This window comes from Lampetra planeri, chromosome 6, assembly GCF_965212315.1.
Source record: "Lampetra planeri chromosome 6, kcLamPlan1.2.h2, whole genome shotgun sequence".
Classification (NCBI taxonomy): Eukaryota; Metazoa; Chordata; class Hyperoartia; order Petromyzontiformes; family Petromyzontidae; genus Lampetra; species Lampetra planeri.
Window position 1 is genome coordinate 3,194,967 of NC_136112.1, and position 22,011 is coordinate 3,216,977.

General features: G+C 55.3%; 1 protein-coding gene across 4 annotated transcripts in view; it reads right to left on the reverse strand.

The window, feature by feature from the left end:
- LOC144719402 (SH2B adapter protein 1-like) overlaps nt 1–22,011 on the reverse strand; it is a 98,485-nt gene that overhangs the window by 39,623 nt on the left and 36,851 nt on the right. For 2 of the 4 annotated variants that reach the window (XM_078595282.1, XM_078595283.1), the window contains exon 2: nt 620–1,774. In XM_078595282.1, the coding sequence (XP_078451408.1) occupies nt 620–1,747 (1,128 nt within the window). In that variant the 5' untranslated portion in view covers nt 1,748–1,774. Of the gene's footprint in view, nt 1–619; nt 1,775–2,254; nt 2,592–2,656; nt 2,749–22,011 lie in introns of those variants that run through there. The other 2 variants (XM_078595284.1, XM_078595281.1) reach the window with 2 other exon arrangements.

Below are 22,011 nucleotides of genomic sequence, written 5' to 3' on the forward strand. Positions count from 1 at the left end.
TCGGACCAACGTTTTTATTTTAGTTCTAAGTGGAGATTTTTATCCGATGATTATTATTCCCTTCATCGTCTCCTCCTCTGCTGCTTTCCCCCCCGCCCCAACCCCTGGGGGTACGTTTTTTGCGTTTCCTGTGCGTTTGTGCGTTTTAGTTCGCTGTCCTTCCCCCCGGCACCTCCGATTAGCACGGTATAGCTACGTCCTGCGCGAACTAAATTCAACGTATGTACATCCACTCGCCCACACCATCATCGCCAACAACAGAGCGCTCCTCGTTTCTCTCATATGCGAGGCCAGAAAACTGCCTCGACTTGTCGTGCCGCTCACGCGATCGACACACGCATTGCCTTTAAGCTCAAAACTTCGATCAGAGAACAGCGTGTCGCAAACGTCCCGGGCCCCGAGGCCTTCTGCGGCGCGGTTACAGCGATGCGGCGCAGCTCTCAACCACCCCCCTCCGTGACACTCTGCTACGACGCGATGCATTACGGCACGGCCCAAGCCGTGCGACGGTACGGCCGGCGAACGACATCGCACCCCAACACGGCGAATCGGATCGCAGCAGCCTCGCCAGGTCACGGCGGCGCGCCCGACGTCTCGGCGATCCTCGCGCATCACCCACCTTGGGCGGGACGTAGAACTCGAGCTGGTACCCGGCGGCGGAGGCGACGGCGCCGCCGCCACGACCCTCGGCCCGGCACAGCAGCAGCCGGCAGCGCCGCCACCGCACCTGGCTGCCGCTGACGTCCTCCGCCACGACGTAGCTGAGCGTCCCCTCGCGCCTCACGCACCGCGGGTCCGAGCGCCGCTGCTGGGACCACGAGAACCAGCGGTAGAGCGGCGGCCGCCCCCGCTCGCGAGACGCCGACGCGGCGGCGGCGCCCGGGACGGCCGCCGCGGGCTCCTGGCTCGCCTCGCCGGAGTCGCCGTTGGCACACGGCCGCTCCCCGTCGCGGCGAGCGACGTTCGCTGCGGCGAGGTGGCCGCCGCCCTGACTCGTCCTTTTGCGCAGCCGGAACATGTCGCACACTCGCCGGAACGACGCCCTGAGGCGCGAGGGCGGCTCGGGGCCGTAGCCCCTCCGCAGCGACGACGCCTCGTCCGAGCTCAGCGACTTGGCATCGGCGGCGGAGTCGGCGCCGTCCCGCGCCTGCTCCGTCGAGGACGGCGACGGCGGCGCCGGCTCGGCGAGCGAGCGCCGCTCCGACGCCGGGTAGACGTCGGGGCCGCCGCCGCCGCCGGCGGGGCCCGGGCCGCGGGGCGGCAGCGGGTCTAACGAGACGCTGTCCCGCTTCGTCGTGAACTCCTGCGACGTGCTGCGCCGGCGCGACGCCGCCATCTGCGACGCCGCCGCCGCCGTTGCCGCGCCCTCCCGGCCCGAGAAGTCCGACCCGACGCTTCCCCTCTTCGACGCCGCCGCCGCTTCCTCGGACGCCGCGCTACTCGCGGCCGCCGGGCTGCCGCCGGCACCGCCGCCTCGTCCTCCTCTCCTGTCGTTGGCGCCGCTCGGTCGGCCGACCTCGGCTCGGAAGCGCTGCGCGAAGCACTCGGCGAAGATCTGCGCGAAGGTGGCGGCGGCGTCCGGGCCGGCCCACTGCGGGTGCAGCGCGGTGAAGGCGCGGTACTGCCCCGCAAAGTCGGTGGCCGCCTCGCGGGCGAGTCGCTCGCACAGCTCCCTCCAGGGCCCGTCCTGGGGCGGCCACGGCGGGGCCTCCCGCTCCCCTGCGCCACCACCGCCGCCGCCGCTCATCTCCGCGCCACATGAAGCACTCGCAGACTGCGAGAGAGGGGGGGGGGAGGGAGACGTCACGTCGCGGTCAGCACGGGGCCCGAGTCGTCGTCGGCGTCGGCATACGAACACAGAAGACGAACACAGAAGGGTTACCGTCCTGCGCAGGGCCAGGATAAATCGGCCGTGGTTGCCGGCTCTGGCCCCACTTTCTGCAATTCTCTAGAAAACACCGGGAGGGGGGGGGGGGGGAGACCCGACATGTACGGCGGCAGAAAAGCATTTTTCCAGCGACGTAATTCGCGAACCACAAATTCTGGCGGCTGCCGGCAAACAAACTCCCCAGGTCGTGAATTTCAGCGCGACTAGAAAAAAACGCTGCGCTCCCTCGGGAGAGTCGAGCGTTTCCCCACAAGTTCTCACTTAGTGATGATTTAGTCAGGACTCTGCGCCCAAAGGAAACGCACACCGCCTGGCGAGGAGCGACCCCGTTACGGCAGTGAGCTGGTTGTGTACTTACTTACTCACCAGTAACATCCCAATAATGCATAGAGCATGAATGTTTGAAACGCATTCAGATAATAAAATAAATAAACAAACAGATTCCTCCGCTGCCGCTCGGAACACTTCCACAAACAGAGGAGGCCCCGCGCGAGAAAATGAATGAGAAACCGGTTTCCTCGCGTCTGCCGGTCCTTTCACGGGCAACACGCGGACGGATGTCAAATGAATTTGCAGCAAAGTAAAGCGCGCGGGCGGGAGCGACCCTTTATAGCGCGCCCACGTGTGTCAAAAGGCAAAACCCGGCACTGCCCACTTCCTCCAATTCGTGGAGCCGAGGCCGCCCGGCCTTTCTGTGAATCGTGGAAACCCGAGCGGTGCAGGTGTGCCGCGTGCGTGCGCGACGGAGCGAGCGAACGGAGAGAGCACCTGAACGGGCGAGCGAGCGGACAGACGGGCGGACGAGCGAGCGGGCGGTTAGGCAGAGGGCGGCGAGCCAGCGAGTGACCGCCGCGTTGAACGGCCGTAATTGAACGGCGCGAGGTGGGGGGGGGGGGCGGTGCTGGGGGGGGGCGGCAGCTGTGGGCATCGTGTGGAAACGCGACGGAGGAAGATGTAAGGGGATGTTCTTTGGTTTCCTTATTTGAGCTCCGTTCACACGCGAACAGAGCTGACACGCACGCACGCGCGCGCACACACACACATTCACGCTCCACCACTTTCCTGTGTTTTAGATTACGTTCGAGACACTGTGTGCGTGTGTGTGACTGTTACAATGGGGGGAGCGGTAGCGTAGTGGTTAGAGCACTGCGCTGTGAACCCGGCAACCCCAATTCGATTCCTGTTCACGGGCAACACTAGTGACGACTATCTGAACCGGTCCTGGGCCTAGCCTAGGTCGACTCAGCCTCAAATGAGTAACTACTACGGTGTGTAAACATCGCCACTGGAGAGACAAAGGCGGCCGGGCGTGGTGCTGGCCACCCACCCCCTCGTGTGCTGTGCCGGCCTTCATAGGTGCTACTAAGCAACAGCGCTTGCCCCAACAGTCTGTTAAGGCCATGAGGATCTTTGACTCTCTTTGTGCTGTTACTTAATGGTAACAGCACACACAGACACAAACGTTTGGCTCTCACAGTGTTCACGGATGGCGCCTGTCCAAGACGCTGTCGTTACACAAGTGGCACTGCTTCATGAAACTCGGACAAATGTAGAGCGGCACTCGACAGGGTTGACTTTTCATCACAATGAGCTCATGCTACTGGGAAACATTAATCCGCATGATTAATCCTGTTGCGCCATCAATTTTCGGCGAATATAAATTAATAAATAAACTTGATTTGTAACTGTACACGCGTATTGATGAGTATAGTGCAAAGGCGAGACGGCGAGAGTTAGCGTTTATGTCAGTAGTTACCAAGAAAAATCCCAATGAACGATGAACACATTTCGTAACGCAGCGCAAGGACTCCCCACTTCACGTTTCTCGGTACAGTGGTGGTGACCACGAACATCCGTACACCCGTTCCGCTGTCGCATCGCTCTCCGTAAAGAGGGCGGTTTCAAAATAAGCTCCTCGCGTTCTGAAAATGAGTTCGCAAAAAAAATCCCGAAGGCCGACGGAGGTGGGGGGGGGTCACGGGGGTCACGGGGGTGGCGGGTGGCCACCAAGGTGGGGCCACCACGGTGGGTTCAACACGGTGGGGTCACCACGGTGGGGCCACCACGGTGGGGCCACCACGGTGGGGCCACCACGGTGGGGTCACCACGGTGGGGTCACCACGGTGGGGCCACCACGGTGGGGCCACCACGATGGGTCAACACTGTGGGTCACCACGGTGGGGTCAACACGGTGGGGCCACCACGGTGGGACCACCACGGTGGGGTCAACACTGTGGAGCCAACACGGTGGGGCCAGCACGATGGGGCCAGCACGGTGGGGTCAACACGGTGGGGTCAACACAGTGGGGTCACCACGGTGGGGTCAACACTGTGGAGTCAACACGGTGGGGCCAGCACGGTGGGGCCAGCACGGTGGGGTCAACACGGTGGGGTCACCACGGTGGGGTCACCACGGTGGGGTCAACACGGTGGGGTCACCACGGTGGGGCCACCACGGTGGGGCCACCACGGTGGGTCACCACGGTGGGGTCACCACGGTGGGGTCACCACGGTGGGGCCACCACGGTGGGGCCACCACGATGGGTCAACACTGTGGGTCACCACGGTGGGGTCAACACGGTGGGGCCACCACGGTGGGACCACCACGGTGGGGTCAACACTGTGGAGCCAACACGGTGGGGCCAGCACGATGGGGCCAGCACGGTGGGGTCAACACGGTGGGGTCAACACGGTGGGGTCACCACGGTGGGGTCAACACTGTGGAGTCAACACGGTGGGGCCAGCACGGTGGGGCCAGCACGGTGGGGTCAACACGGTGGGGTCAACACGGTGGGGCCACCACGGCGGGGCCATCCCCGACGCAGCGACTCCCGTGGCTCGCGACGGCCGTTCCGAATTGGAGACAAAGAAAGAGTGGTCGATGCCGCACGCCCGCAAGGAAACCCGTCGCATTCAGGTCCGTTGGACACTCGGACCTCGTTACGATTCGCCCGCGCCCCCCCCCCCCCCCGGGCGATTCCGCCAATTGTCGCGATTCGTAGAAAATGGCGCTTCAATTGGAAACAAAAAAAATCGGGTTTCCCTTTTTTCGTTTTTGAGCTTCTTCTTCCCTGTCCTCTGGTTCTCGATCTTTTTTCTGACTCGTTTGCTGCACTTTTGTTCGCTGTCAAGAGGCCCAATAAATCGGAATGCAAATGCAGAAAAAATCGTCATCGATTCTTGCGCGCGCGACTCAACTGCATGACATCTTGAGCGGAAATTTGAATGGATGAGTCCGTCCTAAATGGACAAGTCGTAACGGATCAGGACGACGACGACAAAAACTCCACGTCGCGCGTTCCGCCGTCCTCCCGGTATGCCACTGCCAGCGTTTTCCCGCACGGGAGATATCCAATCGAGCAACCGGAATATCCACGGCAGCAGCCAGCGACTCGGCCGGAAGGAGCCTCTCCTCCACCGGACGGCAGCGCCCAGATCCACCCCGAGGGACCAAATGCGGCCACGCGGAGCCTCCGCTTTTTGATCGTCAATTAAAAACCGCCGCCTTAAATAGGAAACCCCTGGGCTGGAGTTACTGTCGTAGCCCCTTCGATTCGGGCGCCGCCGCCGCCGCCGGCGGTGTCTGCGGGCCGATCCTCACCGCCGCCCCCAACGCCGACGCCGGCAAACGTCAACGGGGCAGCAGCTGCGGCGACCGCACGGCGGAGCCGCGAGGGGCGTCCTTGGCCGCTGCCCCCCCCACCCCCCACCCCCTCCCGACGCTGGCGCCGGCGCACATTTTTTAACTTTTTTCTCTCTTTCTTTTCTCCCTTTGCCTTAAAATTCCACGGCGCAGATCGCCGCTTCAATTGAAACGCGGAGTTGTCTGGACAGGTGTTGGCACCGGGCGTCCGTATAGATCCACGTTTCTTTTTAGTTTGGCCTGCGAGCGGAAATTAGATGATGGCAGCAGGGCCGTCCTACGGATGGGGCGAATCTTCTTTCGAAACTGCAACCCTGAACGCGGGAGCATCGCGTGACGGGTGGCCAGGCCGGTGGTTAGGCTATGCGCTGCGAAACGTCGTCGTGATTAATTGTGACCCAGGTCAAAGCTCATAGGTCATACGTAGCTCATACTCAATGCCATGGGCTCATGGCGCCTACCGTTCAGAAAGAGCCGGGACTCGATTCTACACGAGATGAAACACTTGAGCAAGTGTCGTCACTGATTAACTGACAATGTAGATGGCGTTTTGGAAAATGTATTTTACAAATTGGTTAAAGTCAATTCGCCTCTATACCTAGCCAAGTAAATTTGTGTTGAGGCACCGTTGGAAATTCCACAATCACTCTGAAGGCACAAGTCTGTTCATATTATACAGCAATTGCTCATTTCCCTAATCCACCAGTGGATGGACAAAAGGGCTGTGCTGTAAATGTCTCTACATATATGCCCCTTTGGAGAGGCTGGCTCCTTGCCATAGAAATGTGGAAATTCTACCACTGGCCACCAGCGAAGATGAGCACCCAGCCATGCTGGCTTGAGCAGCAGACACACTTTCACTTTTTATTTAATCAAATCGTTTCCACACTGATCGTGCCAATTTGGTTGACGTTCATTTTAAAATCCATCCATCATCAGCGTCAGCAGCCATGGCCAATCCATTGCTGGATGAAGACCTCCGCAAGCCGCACTCTCCCGTGATCCACCGAACAAAAACGGTCCCTGCATCGCGCGCTCTCAGATGCCCTTCCGCAGCCGTCTGAAACGCTATTCCTTCCGATATTGGAAATCTACCGGAACAACGCACTTTTAAATAATTGACATTGAAAACGAATTTCTTTAGAACTACTTCATGTGCTTAGTCTGTTGTCCTTCCACCCCCCCGCACACCTCGGATTCGCACGGTTGGCCTCGTACGGTGCACAAACATGCGTCCAGGGAGGTAACAACCCTCTGAGGACCTCCTTTTGGATGCATTCCATCCATTGGCTGCTGCTCCATCGTTATTCATTACCAGCATCCATCATCGTATTTAGCCGCGACGTGTCCTGGCCAAGGCCCCACTTAATTTTCTTTAGAGTTTGAATTATGTCTTTAGCTCGTTGTACTTTTCTCAGTCATGTCTCTTCCTCTTTTCGGTCTCTCAACGCCAAGCATGCACCACCTCTTTTTGTTCCTAATTTTTTGACAAAAATATTTTGTCAATGGGCCACGTTTCTGAACCATTTTTTCAAAGTGGGGAAGGGTGCGGGGGGGGGGAGGTGTTAAGAGCACATTCGAGAACACATCGGAGAAACGCGAGAGGTTATTTCGCGTGAAGGGATGTGGCGAAGTCACCGACGCAGCACGATGAGTTCACCCTCACGCGGGACACCCGGTGTCAAGTGAGTCATACGAATGTACAAATAAAAGGGGAAATGAATAAGACGTACGGATATCATTTAAACTATAAAAAATATATATAATTTTTCACCAGGTAAAGCCCATTGAGCTGCATAGCTCTATTTCAGAAGCGACCTGGCCACAAATGAAAGCTGAAATCAGTGGCTTATCATCATCATCATCATGTGTACCGGTAAATTTATAGCAGCCAAAGAGTATCAACGCACGTCGATTGTAAACGGAGGGAAATACCGGAGGACCAAAAGAAAAATCCACGTGACCACGGGGAGAGAGACACGCAAATATGCAGGCGTCAGGGACGGGATCGAACCGATGACTCCTGTAAACCAGGCGAGGAGTGGGTGGGGAATTGAGGAAGTGGTAAACGTATGAAAAATAATTCGCAGTATATATATTAAAAAACTATTCTCTCTCTTCACTTAATAATGAAAGAGACAAAAAAGAGAAGTTTGGCCCATTACTGTACGCAGAGAGAAGGACAGGGCGAGTAGAAATATTGGATCGTGCCGTATCCGACGCTTCGGTCGCATCCCCCGTGAGTTTTTTCTCTCCTCCAGGGTGTCCACGTTCTCCGACTCGTGTCGACGTTTCGCGCCACGTGCCATGGAGTCCGATGGCCGCGGAAGTTCCCAGGGGACGGTGGAGCGAAAAACTGAAGAACGTGGCAATTTCATGATGGGTCGGTCACTCGCTCGCTTGGTCACCGAGTGACCGCTGTTGTTGGTTTTACTTTTCTCCTCGCCATGTTGAAACACCCACACCAAGACGACTACGGGCCCGAGTTTTGGAAGGAAAACGTTTAAAAAGGAAGGGGAGACTCGGGTGAACGCGGAAATAAAGCGCGGAAACGTGGGGGAAGCGGGGGAAGAGGACGCGAGAACAGAAACGCGTGCCAACAGGAAGTGAAATTACGTACGTACAGTGGAAACGAGCGTTCGCGCGGGTGAGCAGAGTTGATCGTGCAAAAAAAAAAGAAGCAAGTTCTTTAAATTCCGAGTGGTCACGCACGCACACACGCGCGCGAATAATCGTAACGTCATTCGCACCGAATGAAGGAAACAAAGATGGGAAGGAATCATTGGGTGGATAGGGGGGGGGGCCCCCCCATGGGTGGATAGGGGGGGGGGGCCCCCCCACCCCTCCCCAACTTTTGCGCGCCCGTCAGCCGTTTCGGGAAAACGTTTTTACACTCGTGACAGGAGTTGTGCAACGACGGGGGAGAGAAGCGCGATGGCGCCGACGATAAAGGGTGGTCGTTCGGAGGCGGCGGGGGGGGGGGGCTCCCAACGTCACTCTGTCGCCAACTTTGACAGCAAGCAACGAGCTTTGCTTTGTTTCTTCGTTCACAGCTGGCTACCTCGAGAACGTCTTAAAGCCGAGGGTTGAGTTTGACGACGATGTCCATTTAAATAAACCCCCACCCACTCCACCGTCACCTTTGACCGGTCGCAACCACGGGATTTCCTCGGGAGCGCTGCGGTATCGCTTAACCTGCGAGGCGACAAATAAAATAACGACGAAACTAAATCGTCGCCGTCGTCATCGTCGTCATGATCGGTGACTAAAAATTGATCAATGGAGCGAGTTGTAACTTTGCTGACCCGCCCACACTGGGCATTCTGTTTAAAAAAAAAAACAAAGAGCTTCACAGCTTCTTGGTTCTTTCGGTAAAGTCACGTAGAATGGAAATAATAAAATAAAACAAATAAAACATTATGAAATAAAATAATAGAATAAAATAATTTTATTAGGTTTTTTATTTTTATTATTTTATTATTTCCATTCTACGTGACTTTACCGAAAGAACCAATAAGATGAATCCCTTTAAATCGAAGCTTCACAGCTCATCGGATTCCTCCTGCAGTCTAAATCCAGATTCCGAGTGGCACTTGGGATGGAAAGAACGGCAGCAGTCTCGGTTCATTGGGCTTACGGGTTCTCTGCCGTACGAGCGTAGATGCATTTTTTCCAGGACTGGTTTAAACAACAACAACAACAACAAAAATCAGAGATGATGAGACTTATTTTTTTTGTTCGGACCAAATCGGAGCGGTTGCGTTTACAGTGTCGGGGAAAATGTTTTGTTATTTGGTAAACAGAAGAGGAGGAAGATTTAGTGTCTATCCCGCGGAAGGATTTTCCTTCTGGGACACGCGTCTTGAAGCCATTAACTGCCCCCCATGACGGTTTAGCGTCGTGAGCTGCCACGTACTCCACATACAGTACAAAGATCCCCCGTGTAGCCTTAACAGACTGGAGGGGCAAGTGCTGTTAGCGAGTAGCACCTATGAAGGCCAGAACGGGCACTGTGGCACACGAGGTGGTGGGGTGGCCAGCACCATGCCCGAGTAGCGATGTTTACTGCACACCGCACCAGGTACTCATTTGAGGCCGAGTCGACCTAGGGGAGGCCCGGGACCGGTTCAGATAATCGTCGCCGTTACACCACCGCTCCCCCGCACTCTATACAGTACACGCACGCACAGCACTCTCTCGCTCTTTACACATCTGCCCTTTGCTGGAGCTGGTCAACCCGGACTTCTACCTCCCCGCCCTGACCCCTCTAGAGCCAAGAAGAGAGTCAAGGGAGAGTGGAGGGAGAGAGAGAGAAGCGAGAAGGGGCCGCGGGCGGGTGGCGGCGATGACCGCTTTGTGAATGACTCCGGTGATGCGAGGGAAGAGGAGGCGAAGGAAGAAGACGCTGGAAGAAGACACGTCTGATCGAGATGGCTCCTGTCGGGGTTTTACCGGCGCTCATGGGGGATGTGGGGGGGGGGCGAGCTCGGAAAACGTCGCCGCGCGAGGTCCACGGTCACTGCCGTTGCAGCTGTGGGCGCCGGTGCCGTCGGATTTTGGGGGCCTGCCGCGGGCGGTGCCCGTGTAGCAACACAGCAGCGCCTTCCCTGCTGGTGGCGATGCTGATGAGGAAGGTGGTGGTGGTGATGGTAGTGGTGGTGGTTCATGGTAGTGATGGTACTGATGGTGGCGATGCTGATGAGGAAGGTGGTGATGTTGATGGTGGTGGTGATGGTGGTGGTGATGGTAGTGGTGGTGGTTGATGGTAGTGATGGTACTGATGGTGGCGATGCTGATGAGGAAGGTGGTGGTGGTGATGTTGATGGTGGTGGTGATGGTGATGGTAGTGGTGGTGGTTCATGGTAGTGATGGTACTGATGGTGGCGATGCTGATGGCGGCGATGTTGATGGCGGTGATGATAATGCTGGTGATGTTGATGATGTTGATGATGTTGATGGTGGTGATGATGGTAGTGATGGTGGTGATGTTGATGGTGGTGATGTTGATGGTGGTGATGTTGATGGTGACGATGATGATGGCGGCGATGTTGATGGTGGTGATGATGATGCTGGTGATGTTGATGATGTTGATGGTGGTGGTGATGATGATGCTGGTGATGTTGATGATGTTGAAGGTGGTGATGATGGTGATGTTGATGTTGATGATGTTGATGGTGGCGATGGTGATGTTGATGGTGGTGGTGATGATGCTGGTGATGTTGATGATGTTGATGGTGGTGGTGGTGATGGTAGCGATGGTGGCGATGTTGATGGTGACGATGATGATGGCGGCGATGTTGATGGTGGTGATGATGTTGATGGTGGTGGTGGTGATGATGATGGCGGCGATGTTGATGGTGGTGATGATGATGCTGGTGATGTTGATGATGTTGATGGTGGTGGTGATGATGATGCTGGTGATGTTGCTGTTGTTGTTGCTGGTGATGATGATGCTGGTGATGTTGCTGTTGTTGATGCTGGTGATGATGATACTGGTGATGTTGCTGTTGTTGATGCTGGTGATGATGGTGATGTTGATGATGGTGGTGGTGATGATGATGCTGAATGTGGTCCTGCGCTAAATGACGAATGGTGTGAATACCAAACGTTGCCAAGTCGTTACGGTTATCGCGAAGGACCTCGGCGGGGAACTCTTCTGATTATAAAGCGGAGCCCAAGCACGCGTCGGTTAAATATCGATTCTTAAGCCGATGCAACACGCCACAGATCGCACGTCTTAGAATCAATGTGGAATTTGTTATTGTTTTGCACGCGTACATCACGGGTTTACGTGACCCCTGCAGCCACTAGAGGCCATTGCATCCACCGCAACGGAAATTTGTTTTTTTCTTTTAATCAGCAACCCTGAATCGTGACAATTCGTTGAACGATGTGGAGGGCAGCGGTTCTTTACCCACCGGGTATCAACAATCACGTGTGCATAGCGTGTGTCTGTGTGTGTAAGGGGTGAGCGGTGGCACTGTGGTTAGGAGGGCCTTGCGAATCTTGTGACCCGAGTTCAAGTCCCATCGGTGGCGAGCGATATCTGAACGGACCTGCCCACGCCGCCCCACCCGCACTGACCAGTGTGGTGAAGAATGGTCAAGCAAACCCTTCATGACCGGTATGGCATGGGAGGGCCTTCTCACAGCAATGAATTCACTTCAGGCAGTAAAACAATAACTAGTTTGTGTTTCGTGTTGCTGTCCATCCCCCGCAGCCACGGTTGGCTACGTACGGTGCCAAACGAGCTCGACATACATGCACACATTATTATTATTGTGACTCAAATGAAACACACGATGTATTATGCTTTGCATGATAACGCTGGCAACGAAAACTGCCCCCCGCCCCCGCCCCCCCCCCACCGTTCTCTGTCTGCGATGGGGTGCAAATATTTCCCGGCGAACTTTGTGCAGTCACAGAGGGGGGACTTGGCCGAGCAGAGGCGACCACGCATTTTTTGTTAGTTTGTTTTTTCTTCTTCTTTTCGCGTGGAAGTTTAAAAGTTGAAACTCTGCGCATGTTCTCCTCCGCAAGGAAATAAAACGATTGTGCGCAAAAAAAAAAACCCTTTTGTTTTACCACCCCCCTCCTCCTCCTCCCCCACCGGTCCCAGGTCCCCGGTGGCCCCCCAACCGCCACGGATTCTTGCACAGAACTCGCATTCTCTCGTTTCCTGTGGAACGGCGTGCGATTCGTTATTGGCCACGGTTGGGGAGGGGGCCCCCTAACTGCACCCCCCCCCCCCCGCCCCCCCACTGTGACTGAGAAGCGAATCTCAAAGACGTGGAACGCAGTGCCGGGTTGTTCCCGTAGCAAAGTAGCGGGGGGGGGGGGGGTCAAGGCAGTGGTGGGGGGGGTGGGGGTCAAGGCAGTGGGGGTCAAGGCTAGACAGGCAGCGCAGGGCATTAGAGGGAAAGGGCAGGGTAAGGGCATTGCAAGCCAAGGCACGCCGAGGAGAAGGCATGCCGAGGCGTGACCGGTACAGGGCAGGGGAAGGGCAGCCAGTTCCGGATGACCCCCTAGTAGCACAAGTAGCTACACAAGTAGCTACAACACGTGTAGTAGCTACAACACGTGTAGTAGCTACTACACGTGTAGGAGCTACTACAATACGCATCCTGCGCGATACCTCTCCCTGCGTACGTACGGCCTCGTGTATTGTAGCATTGCGTCGAGCTAGGATGCAAATATGATGGAGGGGTTCCTTGCCTCTAAAACATTTGGCAGGTGACGACCATTGGTTCAAGCGAGCCCGACTCCGCCGATGAGACGTTGAATGTAGTAGCTACTACACGTGTAGTAGCTACTACACGTGTAGTAGCTACGGGCCCCGCACTTTGAAGGGCCCCCCGCGTTAAATGCTTTCAAGCTATCAATTCCGGTTCAGTGATTCTGCACTTGCTCTATCACTATAGTACTATACCGCCTTCAACTTTTATGAACAACTGGGTGTTTAAGGTTAGCGATTTGTCGTATGATCTGGCTGTATTGAAAATAAAAACATACAATTACTTTACTATGCAAGTAAAAAATGTGTGTTTCACATTTATGTGTGTTTTTTATTTAGGGCCCCTTTATAAAAAATTTGCAACAGGCCCCGCTCTAGCTTAATCCAGCAGTGCGTGGACGACAGTTTTTCGAGCGGAAACGCACGGAATCGGTGACACGACAACAAATATATCATCAGTAGCCAGCACGCGTGGCTCCACACCGCCTCTGTTCCTCCGACATTCAAAACGTTTTTTGTTTGACACATCCCGTCAGCAACCGCAGGGATAACTTCGGCGGCGGCGGTGGCAGTATTGGTTCAACACCACGAGCGGGGTTTGGACATTCAACGTCTCATCGGCGGAGTCGGGCTCGCTTGAACCAATGGTCGTCACCTGCCAAATGTTTTAGAGGCAAGGAACCCCTCCATCATATTTGCATCCTAGCTCGACGCAATGCTACAATACACGAGGCCGTACGTACGCAGGGAGAGGTATCGCGCAGGATGCGTATTGTCCACTCTTTCATCCCGTTACGTGGAATCAGGGGTTGGTTTTTCCGAGGATCGGCCTCCGGCGGAGGTAACCTGACCTGGGACATTTTTTTTGTCAATTCTTACTGGGAGGTGAAAATTCCCTCTTTGTGTTGTCGGTGGCATAATGACAATAATTCACCGCCGCTCAAGACAAAGCATTTGCGTGTGCAGCCCTCATCTGTCCTGGCACTGTGAGAGATTCTTATTCATTCCCACGGAATGTCGCATTTATGTCTGTTTGTAGCACAGAGGTGGCCCACCCTACGTGGAATCTATGAGGTTTCACTGGAAGTCGCCGTCTCTCTACCGGCTCCTCCAGGGGAACCCGTCATCCCGGTCGGTCCTTCCCAAGCCCACGACCCAACCCTCCTATTACAACGGTTGTTGGCTACGTACGGTGCGAAAGAAGTTCAACGTACATAGATACAAACCGAAACCACTCGCAGCGCTTGGGCCACCGCGATCGCCCACCCCACCACGTAAACTAAACACGGCTGACAGCTCGTGGTCATTTTCGGCCGGCGTTTGCGAGAGGATAATCGTCGGGTTACCTAATGTCGGCTGAGCTTCGCGCGATCAAATGCAAAGGTTACAGTTTCACAGCACCCCAAAAATAAAAAAATATATAAAGTTATAAGAGACCCCACCCAGAAGGGATCGGTGGCGATTTTTAAATTCGTGCGACGACTGAAATTCTGGCTATTGTGTTTGTGTGTGTGTGCACAAAGGCAACCTTTATCTTTGTGTGCGTGTGTGCGCGCATGTGTGTGGGGATCTTTGTCTTTGCATATGGGGAGCGGCGGTAGTGGTGAGCGCACCGCACTACGAACCCGGCGATACGAATTCCATTTCCGCTTATGGCCAACATCGGTGACGAATATTCGAACTGGGCACTGTCCTCCCCTCGGCCTACTCAGAATTAAATCAGTATCCGATAGAGAGCGGTGTGTAAACATCAGCATTGGGGAGACAAAGGCTGCTGGGTGTGCGTGGGGTTGGCCACCGACCCCCTTGTGCGCCAATGAGTGTTCGTCAACAGCGCTTGGTAAGGGCTATATGGGGGATATCGGTCTTCGTCTTGTCGTCCGCGTGTGTGTGCGGAGTGGCGTCCAGCGAGCCGTAGCACGGTGCTTAGCGCCGCGCTGCGCCAGCACCCCGAGGCCGATTCCCCGCCATGGCTAACGTCAGCGGCGCGGGGCGTAAGAAGCCCGTCTTTGGCCTTCGCTTAGGTTGACTCGGCCTAAAATGAACACCAGGCGCGGTGTGTAAACATCAGCACGGGGGAGACAGGCCACAGGGGTACGGTGCTGGACAGGTCACTGCGCTCCGGCCTTTATACGGCACTCGCTGCACATCGCTTGCCCCAGCAGCCTGCGTCGCTATACGGGGGGGGGGGGGGGGGTGGGACATCTTTGCCTTTCGTGCGCGTGTGGCCGTGTGCGAGTGACCTCGGAATGTTTTCCCATTTCAATTTACCGACGTTCCTTTCACCAGGATTCTGGCGCCGTTATGGGTGACATTGTTTACTCTCGAGCGATTTTTCCTTCCGTGCGCACAAATACACGGCATTTTTTTTATGATATCGAGGCTATCGAACGTGGGGCTTAACGATCCTCGTTCGGTTCTTGGCTAGAGATGCGCGGTGGCGAGATGTAAACTACCTCGCCTGGCACGCAGGAAGTCGCGGGTTAGATCCCGACCCTGACGCCTGTATATTCGGAGTTTGCGTGTCTCTCTCCCCGTGGTCGCGTGGAATTTTCTCCGGGTTCTCGGTTTCGGCTGCTGCACATTTCCACGTGATGATAATCCACCGAGTTGAGCTATCGTTTGTGGCCAGGTCGCTTCTGAAAAAGAGCTATACAGTATATCTCAGTGGGCCTTACCTGGTAAAATAAATAAATATAATTTTCGTTTCTAGGTTCCGCCATTTATCGCGACGCCGCGAGCACGCGTGCAACGCCACGGTCTAAACAAGACTCAGATTTCACATTTTAAAGGTCATTGGAAATTGGCACGCGGTCACAAAAGCAAAACAAACCAAGAAACAAAGAGACGGTCACAAACCTCGGACGCGGCTGCACGCCCAGAGGTTGTGTCGAACGATTAGACCGGTCAGCTACTTAAGCGCAGGTGCCTCTGCACGGGGCTTTAAATGGTTTCTCGAAACGTCTTTAAGTTGAATTGGCGATCTATCGTTTGGCGCGAAGACAAATTGGGACGCGTCAGCCGGGGTCACTCAATGCCATCAATAATTAAAGCCCTCTCTCCTCTAAGGGGCGTTGTTGTTGTCGGTTGTTGTTGTCGCCGCTGCCACTGCTGTTGTTGTTGTGAGGAGCGCAGTCGCAAACCCTTTGCGGTTCTGCCGGGGGGGGGGGCGGGGGGGAACAGGGTGTCTCCCGCTCGATAGGCCTCGCTGACACGCGCCCACAACGCCCGCCTGGAGGACAGAAGCTCGCAATCAGATTCGCGTTTAAGCTAAAAACTCAAGGCGGCAAGCCACGCCGGCTCCCCCCGGTACGGCACCTTGATCCTTCCACGGAATTTAACGCTCGGGTCTTGAGCATTGACCACGGAAACCCATGGATCGTAAAAAAAAATGTGCCTCCGTGGTGGCTTACGTCTGTCCGCACAGCTCTCAAACACAGGCGTGAGTCAATTTATATTCTAATATTTTATATTTTAAAATATATATATATATTGTAATAATCATATGCTCACATCCCGACGGGTGACCGAGCAGAGTGAGAGGTCGCACGTTCCTTTTCCAACTTCTTCGGTAACGGCGCTTTGCATCACCAATTTTAAAACGGCTATTCCTAAAAAGCCATCGACGTTCACAATTTGCCCTCCCCCCTCCCCCCTCCCCAGAGGCATGAAAAAGACGCCATTAGCTTCTATTTATGGGTGGGGCGTGCCGCAGTTACAGGCACGGCACATCTCGCAGTTATTGCAATACACCGATACACAGATAGAGACACAACAGAGAGAGAGACGCGAGAGTGGGATATATTCGACATTTACGACCGACGACCGCTCCGTCGTCTCTCCCCGCGCGAGAAACCGAAAACCAGACGCGCACTTCATGCGGCGGCGCGTCCGACATCAAACGGGGGAGAGGACAGGGCGGAGAGAGGGATGGAGGAGGAGGAGGAGAGGGGGCGGTGGTGATGCGGGTTGACGGGGTCCCCTTAATAGAACGAAACACGACCCATTCCGCGTCGCCCGGCAACCGCTGCCAAATAAACAGGAGGAGCGGAGGCGGTCACGGGCCTGCCGGTCGTTCACCGCCGTCCCTTTCGCCATCGCGAGGATTCGATCGTTTTCGCCGGCGGTCGGCTGCTTCGTAGCGCCGGAGGGGATGAGGATAGATAGGCGAATACATATGTGCATACACAAAAATTAAAATAATTCCGCATCGTACTTTGACGTCCCCGTATACGATGATTGTGCACGTGTATGCACGCCGTGCAGTGTCCTTCATTTAACCGTGTGAAAAGCCACGGATATTAATCTCCCGGTTTGTAAAGGAAACTCGGATACGTGTGGTTACATAGAGAGACAGCTGTTTGCTAATTTGAACAATAACAGTAAGACCAAACAGGGGAGCTTTTTTCTTTTCTTTTGTGCGCGAGCGTGTAAGATGTGGGGAGCGGTGGTGCAGCGGTTAGGGTGTTGCGCTACGAACGGCCAACACCAGTGACAATTATCTGAACCGGTCCTGGGACTCCCCTAGGTTGACTCAGCCTCAAATGAGTACCTGATGTGTGAATATCACCACCAGGGAGACAAAAGCGGCCGGGGCGTGGTGCCACCCACCCAGCCCCTCGTGTACTATTCCCGGTCTTCATTAGGTGCTCGCTAACCAGCACTTGCCCCAACAGTCTGTTAAGGCTATGCGGGGAATCTTTGTCATTGGCTTTTTTTTGGGGGGCGTCAGATGTGTGCGCGTTTCCATGCACTTCATCCGTCAGTTTTGGATAAGGCCAAATCTGTGCAGGCAAACAAATGTTGCCGGATTACAACTCCCACTACTACGACTCGTACGACTGCTACACGTCCTAACCAAAAAGAAAATCATCCACGAATGGCATTATCGTGGCACGACAACCGGAGCGTGAAGTTAACATGCCAGCCAGCCTGCGCCCTTTCAAATTTTTTGTGTTTCTTTCCCCTCCCCACACCCCCCGCACCAATAAAAAAAAACATCCCTCGCCGAAATATTCTCAATCGCGCGATTCGTTCTGGGTGCGCCGCCGCCGCCGCGCTTTGGACATCCACGGGAGGAAGAAGCAAATAAGCAAAGAGCTTTACAGCTCATCGGATTCACCTCCAGTGTTCAAAAATAATCCGATTCCGATGACGTTGGGAGAAAACAGAGCGTCGCGTGAGAGGAGCCCGTGTCGGTTTTATTCATCACGACGACGACGACGACGACAAAACAACCTGACGACGATTCCTCGCCCCCCCCACTCCCCCGGGATTGCTCGTTCAGCGTGACGCAAACCGGCAGTGGCACAGGTGTGAGGCCAGGTCTGCGTCCACCGGTGAATTTGTGCCCGAGCCACAGATTGAGTGACGGAGCGTGGATGGTGGGGGGGGGGGGTGATGCTGGAGAGGTTGCGCTGGTGGCAGTCATGGCAGATTTCATCCAGTCGAGTGTGGCTGGTTCAACTCCTACTTGACACCCGTCCCTAACCCTTCCCGCCCACCCACTCACCCGCCCCAGCCACGCCACGCACGCACAAAGACCAAGGACGTAACATCCTCCGCACGTAGCCTTTAACAGACTGCTGGGGCAAGTGTCTGTTCGCGATGCGCCACGTTGTCATTTAAGGCCGAGTCGACCTAGTGGAGGCCCGGGTACAGGTATGGATATCCGTCACTCATGATGTGGCCGTGATGCACCCTGGGACATATATCCGTGCGTGCCTGTGTACGTGCGTGCGCGCGCGTACATTTGCGCGCGTGTATATGAACCCGGCGGACCCGGGTCAGATTCCCACTCGCGACGATTATCTGAAGTGATCATGGGCTTCCTCGAGGTCGACTCGGCCTCAAATGAGTACCCGGCGCGGTGTGCAAACGTCGCCACGTGTCTGCGTGCGCGCGGTACGCGCCCGCCTCCTGCCGCATTCCCGGGACGCCGTCCGTGCCGTTTGCGAGGAGCGAAAAAAAAAACAAATCTCTCAAAATGTACCAACGTGGAAGAAAGTTGCCTTCGCGGAGCGCAGACAAGACATGCGCTGCTGCTGCGGCTGCCCCCCGGACTTCAGTTAATCCCTCGGTCAATTTCTTGCGTGGCGAGTTCGGGTCACCGGGACTGCGCACGATTGTTTGTCCACGATGTTAACTTCTCCCGCTGTGTAAATGAGCGCGGCAAGTTGACTCAGGAAAGGGAGAAAGAGAGAGAAAAAAAAACACATTCCGAAGTCCAGAAGCCCCACGGTTTACTGAGAATGTCACTGCAAACACAGAGAGAGAATATGTCACTGCAAACACGTGATGCGGACTGCCCGTGTATATTGACTCGTGTTGATCCTGTTTAAGAGTTTCAGTTTGTTGTCCACACCCCCACCGCACCTCCGATTGGCACGGTTGGCTACGTACGGCGCGAAAGAAGTTCAACGTGTACAGTACACGTGGACACCAATGGCACTTTGACAGCAATGTAGTCATTATGGTGCGGAATGCAGGTAACCCGCACCGTGTTGCGATTGTTGTTGTTTTTGTTCTTATTTAACCTCGGGACGAATATATTACAATCGTGAAACCCGCATCAGCGGCGGGAAGGCAGGAGAGAGTCCCCCAATCGTTCAGATACACGGGCCAAGGACTCATTCGCAGCCTCAAAGTGTAAGGCTTGAGCTCTAGTCCAACGCAAATGAGCGTGGCCAATGTTTAGACTCACGAGCACACGGATGGGGGTGGTGTCCCCACACCCCGTGGGAAGCGCACGGATAGTCAGACCATTCACTGTTGGACGAGGGCCTCCCCACAACACCACGTGGGCAACCATGCAGTGCTGGTTGAACGATCGTCAATTGAAACAAAATGGATCTCAAAAACAAAAATTATAATCAGAGAACAAAGGTGCGGCGCTGGCTGTACCGCACGGAGGACAAGATAAAGATCCCCCGTATAGCCTTCAACAGCAAGTGCTGATAGTGAGCACCTATCTATTAAAGGCTGGCACCGCATACAAAGAGGGGGGGGTGGGGGGGTTGAGTACCAGCACCACACCCGGCCGCCTTTGTCTCCCCGGTGCTCAAACCACTCGTTTAAGGCTGAAACGACCGAGGGGGGAGGCCCAGGACCAGTTCAGACATTCATCGCCAATGTTGCGTAAATATAAATGTGTTGGTAAACCCGCCACCACCCAACACAACCAACTGCCAAGGTTTGTGACGTAAACAGGACGTGCCAATTCGTTACTAGTACAGCACGCCGGGTGTTGGCGGGTTTCACGACACATTTATATTTACGCGATCTAACCAAAAAAAAGCTATGTTATGGATGATATTAGTCTACTCCGTGTTAAACTTGCGCAAGTAAAGATACGCACACGCAAGGTGGAACGTTTCGGGAACGGCTGCTAAATTGGTCACGGTGAAGTCAAGTTTAAAGCCGATTATAACGAACGCCGCATTGCCGTGAGCTGCGCTGTCGCGGAACGCAGATCATCAGCGGAACGCAGATCATCAGCGGAACGCAGATCATCAGCGGAACGCAGATCATCAGCGGAACGCAGATCATCAGCGGCGCTGACGTTCGAGGGATGAAAACGGGAAGATGAAATAACGAGCACGAGGGGTTCCAACTGCAAATAACCCTCGTCAACATGCCCGTATGCACGCGCGAGTTATGCGTTATCACGCGTGCGTGCGTGCGTGCGGGCGAGTGGTAGTGCAGCGGTTGACGTCGTCTGCGCCACAAACCTTCGACTCAACACCGCACCTCCGCTGAGCACGTTGCCTACGTACGGCGCGAAAGAAGTTCAACGTACGTATGCACAGTGACGATTATCTGAACCGGTCCTGGGCCTCGCCTAGGTCGGTGCAGCCTCAAATGAGTACCTGGTGGGGTGTGTAAACATCGCCACTGGGGAGACAAAGGCGTCCGGGCGTGGTGCTGACCGCCCTTTGTAGGTGCAACTCGCTAACAGCACTTGCCCAAACGGTCTGTTGAGGCTACACGGGGGATCTTTGTCCGCGGGCGGCGGAAAGGATGACACTCAGAAAAATCTTTATCCAGCCTGGAGGAGGAATCCGATGAGCTACGAAGCTCTCTTTCGCAGATTCCCAGCATGGGCGGCTCGGGATGTTGTTGGTGTACTCCGCCACGGAACCCAGCGGAGCTCGGCTCGATTCCCGGCCAAGAACTTGTCGACTCAAGGGAGGCCCCCAGCACTCGGCCTCAATGAACACATCAGCACTTGGCGAGACGCAGACGACAGCGGGGAGTGAGGCGTTGGTTTTCCGGCCACACCAATCCCTGGGGCACCATGCCAGCGGCCTTAACAGGCGCTCGCTAACACGAGCACTTCACACCCACCCCCCCCCCCGCCCGCCACTCAAGCGTTCTGTACGGATATTCGAGCGGGGAGATCTTTGTGTGCGTGCCTGTCGGTGAGGCAACGTTAATCCAATTCCACCACGACGTCATGGTGGCGTGGCAGCCGACATGCCACGTGTGTGTGTGGGGGTGTGGGGAGCGGTGACAGAGGGGTTAGGGGCCGTCCATAAATGACGTCACGCGATTTGACCCCCCCCCCCCGTCGTCACACGGCGTCACAAAAAGTCAGACCCCCCCCCCCTCAAATATGACGTTATAAAGCTCTGTCCCCCCCCCCCCAAAAAAAAAAAACATGCTTCAAATCGCTTTAAACTATTGTCATTGTAGTGCGTATTTAATGTGGCGCTGCACTCTGATGCTGTAGGAGAAAACATTTATTAAAACGTCGATTTAATTAAGTAGAACGTGTTGTCTATATTTATTTAAAGTTGCGCATTTTGATGTGACGTCATTTCTCAAACCCCCCCCCCCTCGTCACAAATGTCTGACCCCCCCCCCCCCCCAGGTGCGTGACGTCATTTATGGACGGCCCCTTAGCGCACCACTGCATTGCTCGAACTCAGCGTGCTCGCGTTCGATTCCCGCCCACAGCCGACGCCGGTGACGAATACCTGAAAAGGTCCTAAGCCTCCCTCCCCACCACCCCCACTAGGTCCGCTCAGCCTTAAATGTAACTGCCGCCACTCACCGCCGCCTCTGTGCGTTGTGTAAATGTCATCAACGGGGGAGAGACAAAGGCGGCCGTGCGTGGTTGCTGGCAACCATCCCCCCCCCCCCCACTCGCCATCGTGTTGCGTGTCATCCCATCAGAGGTGTTTACTCGCTAACAGCACTTGCCCCAACAGCCTGTTAAAGGCTACACACGGGGGTAAGGGGGGG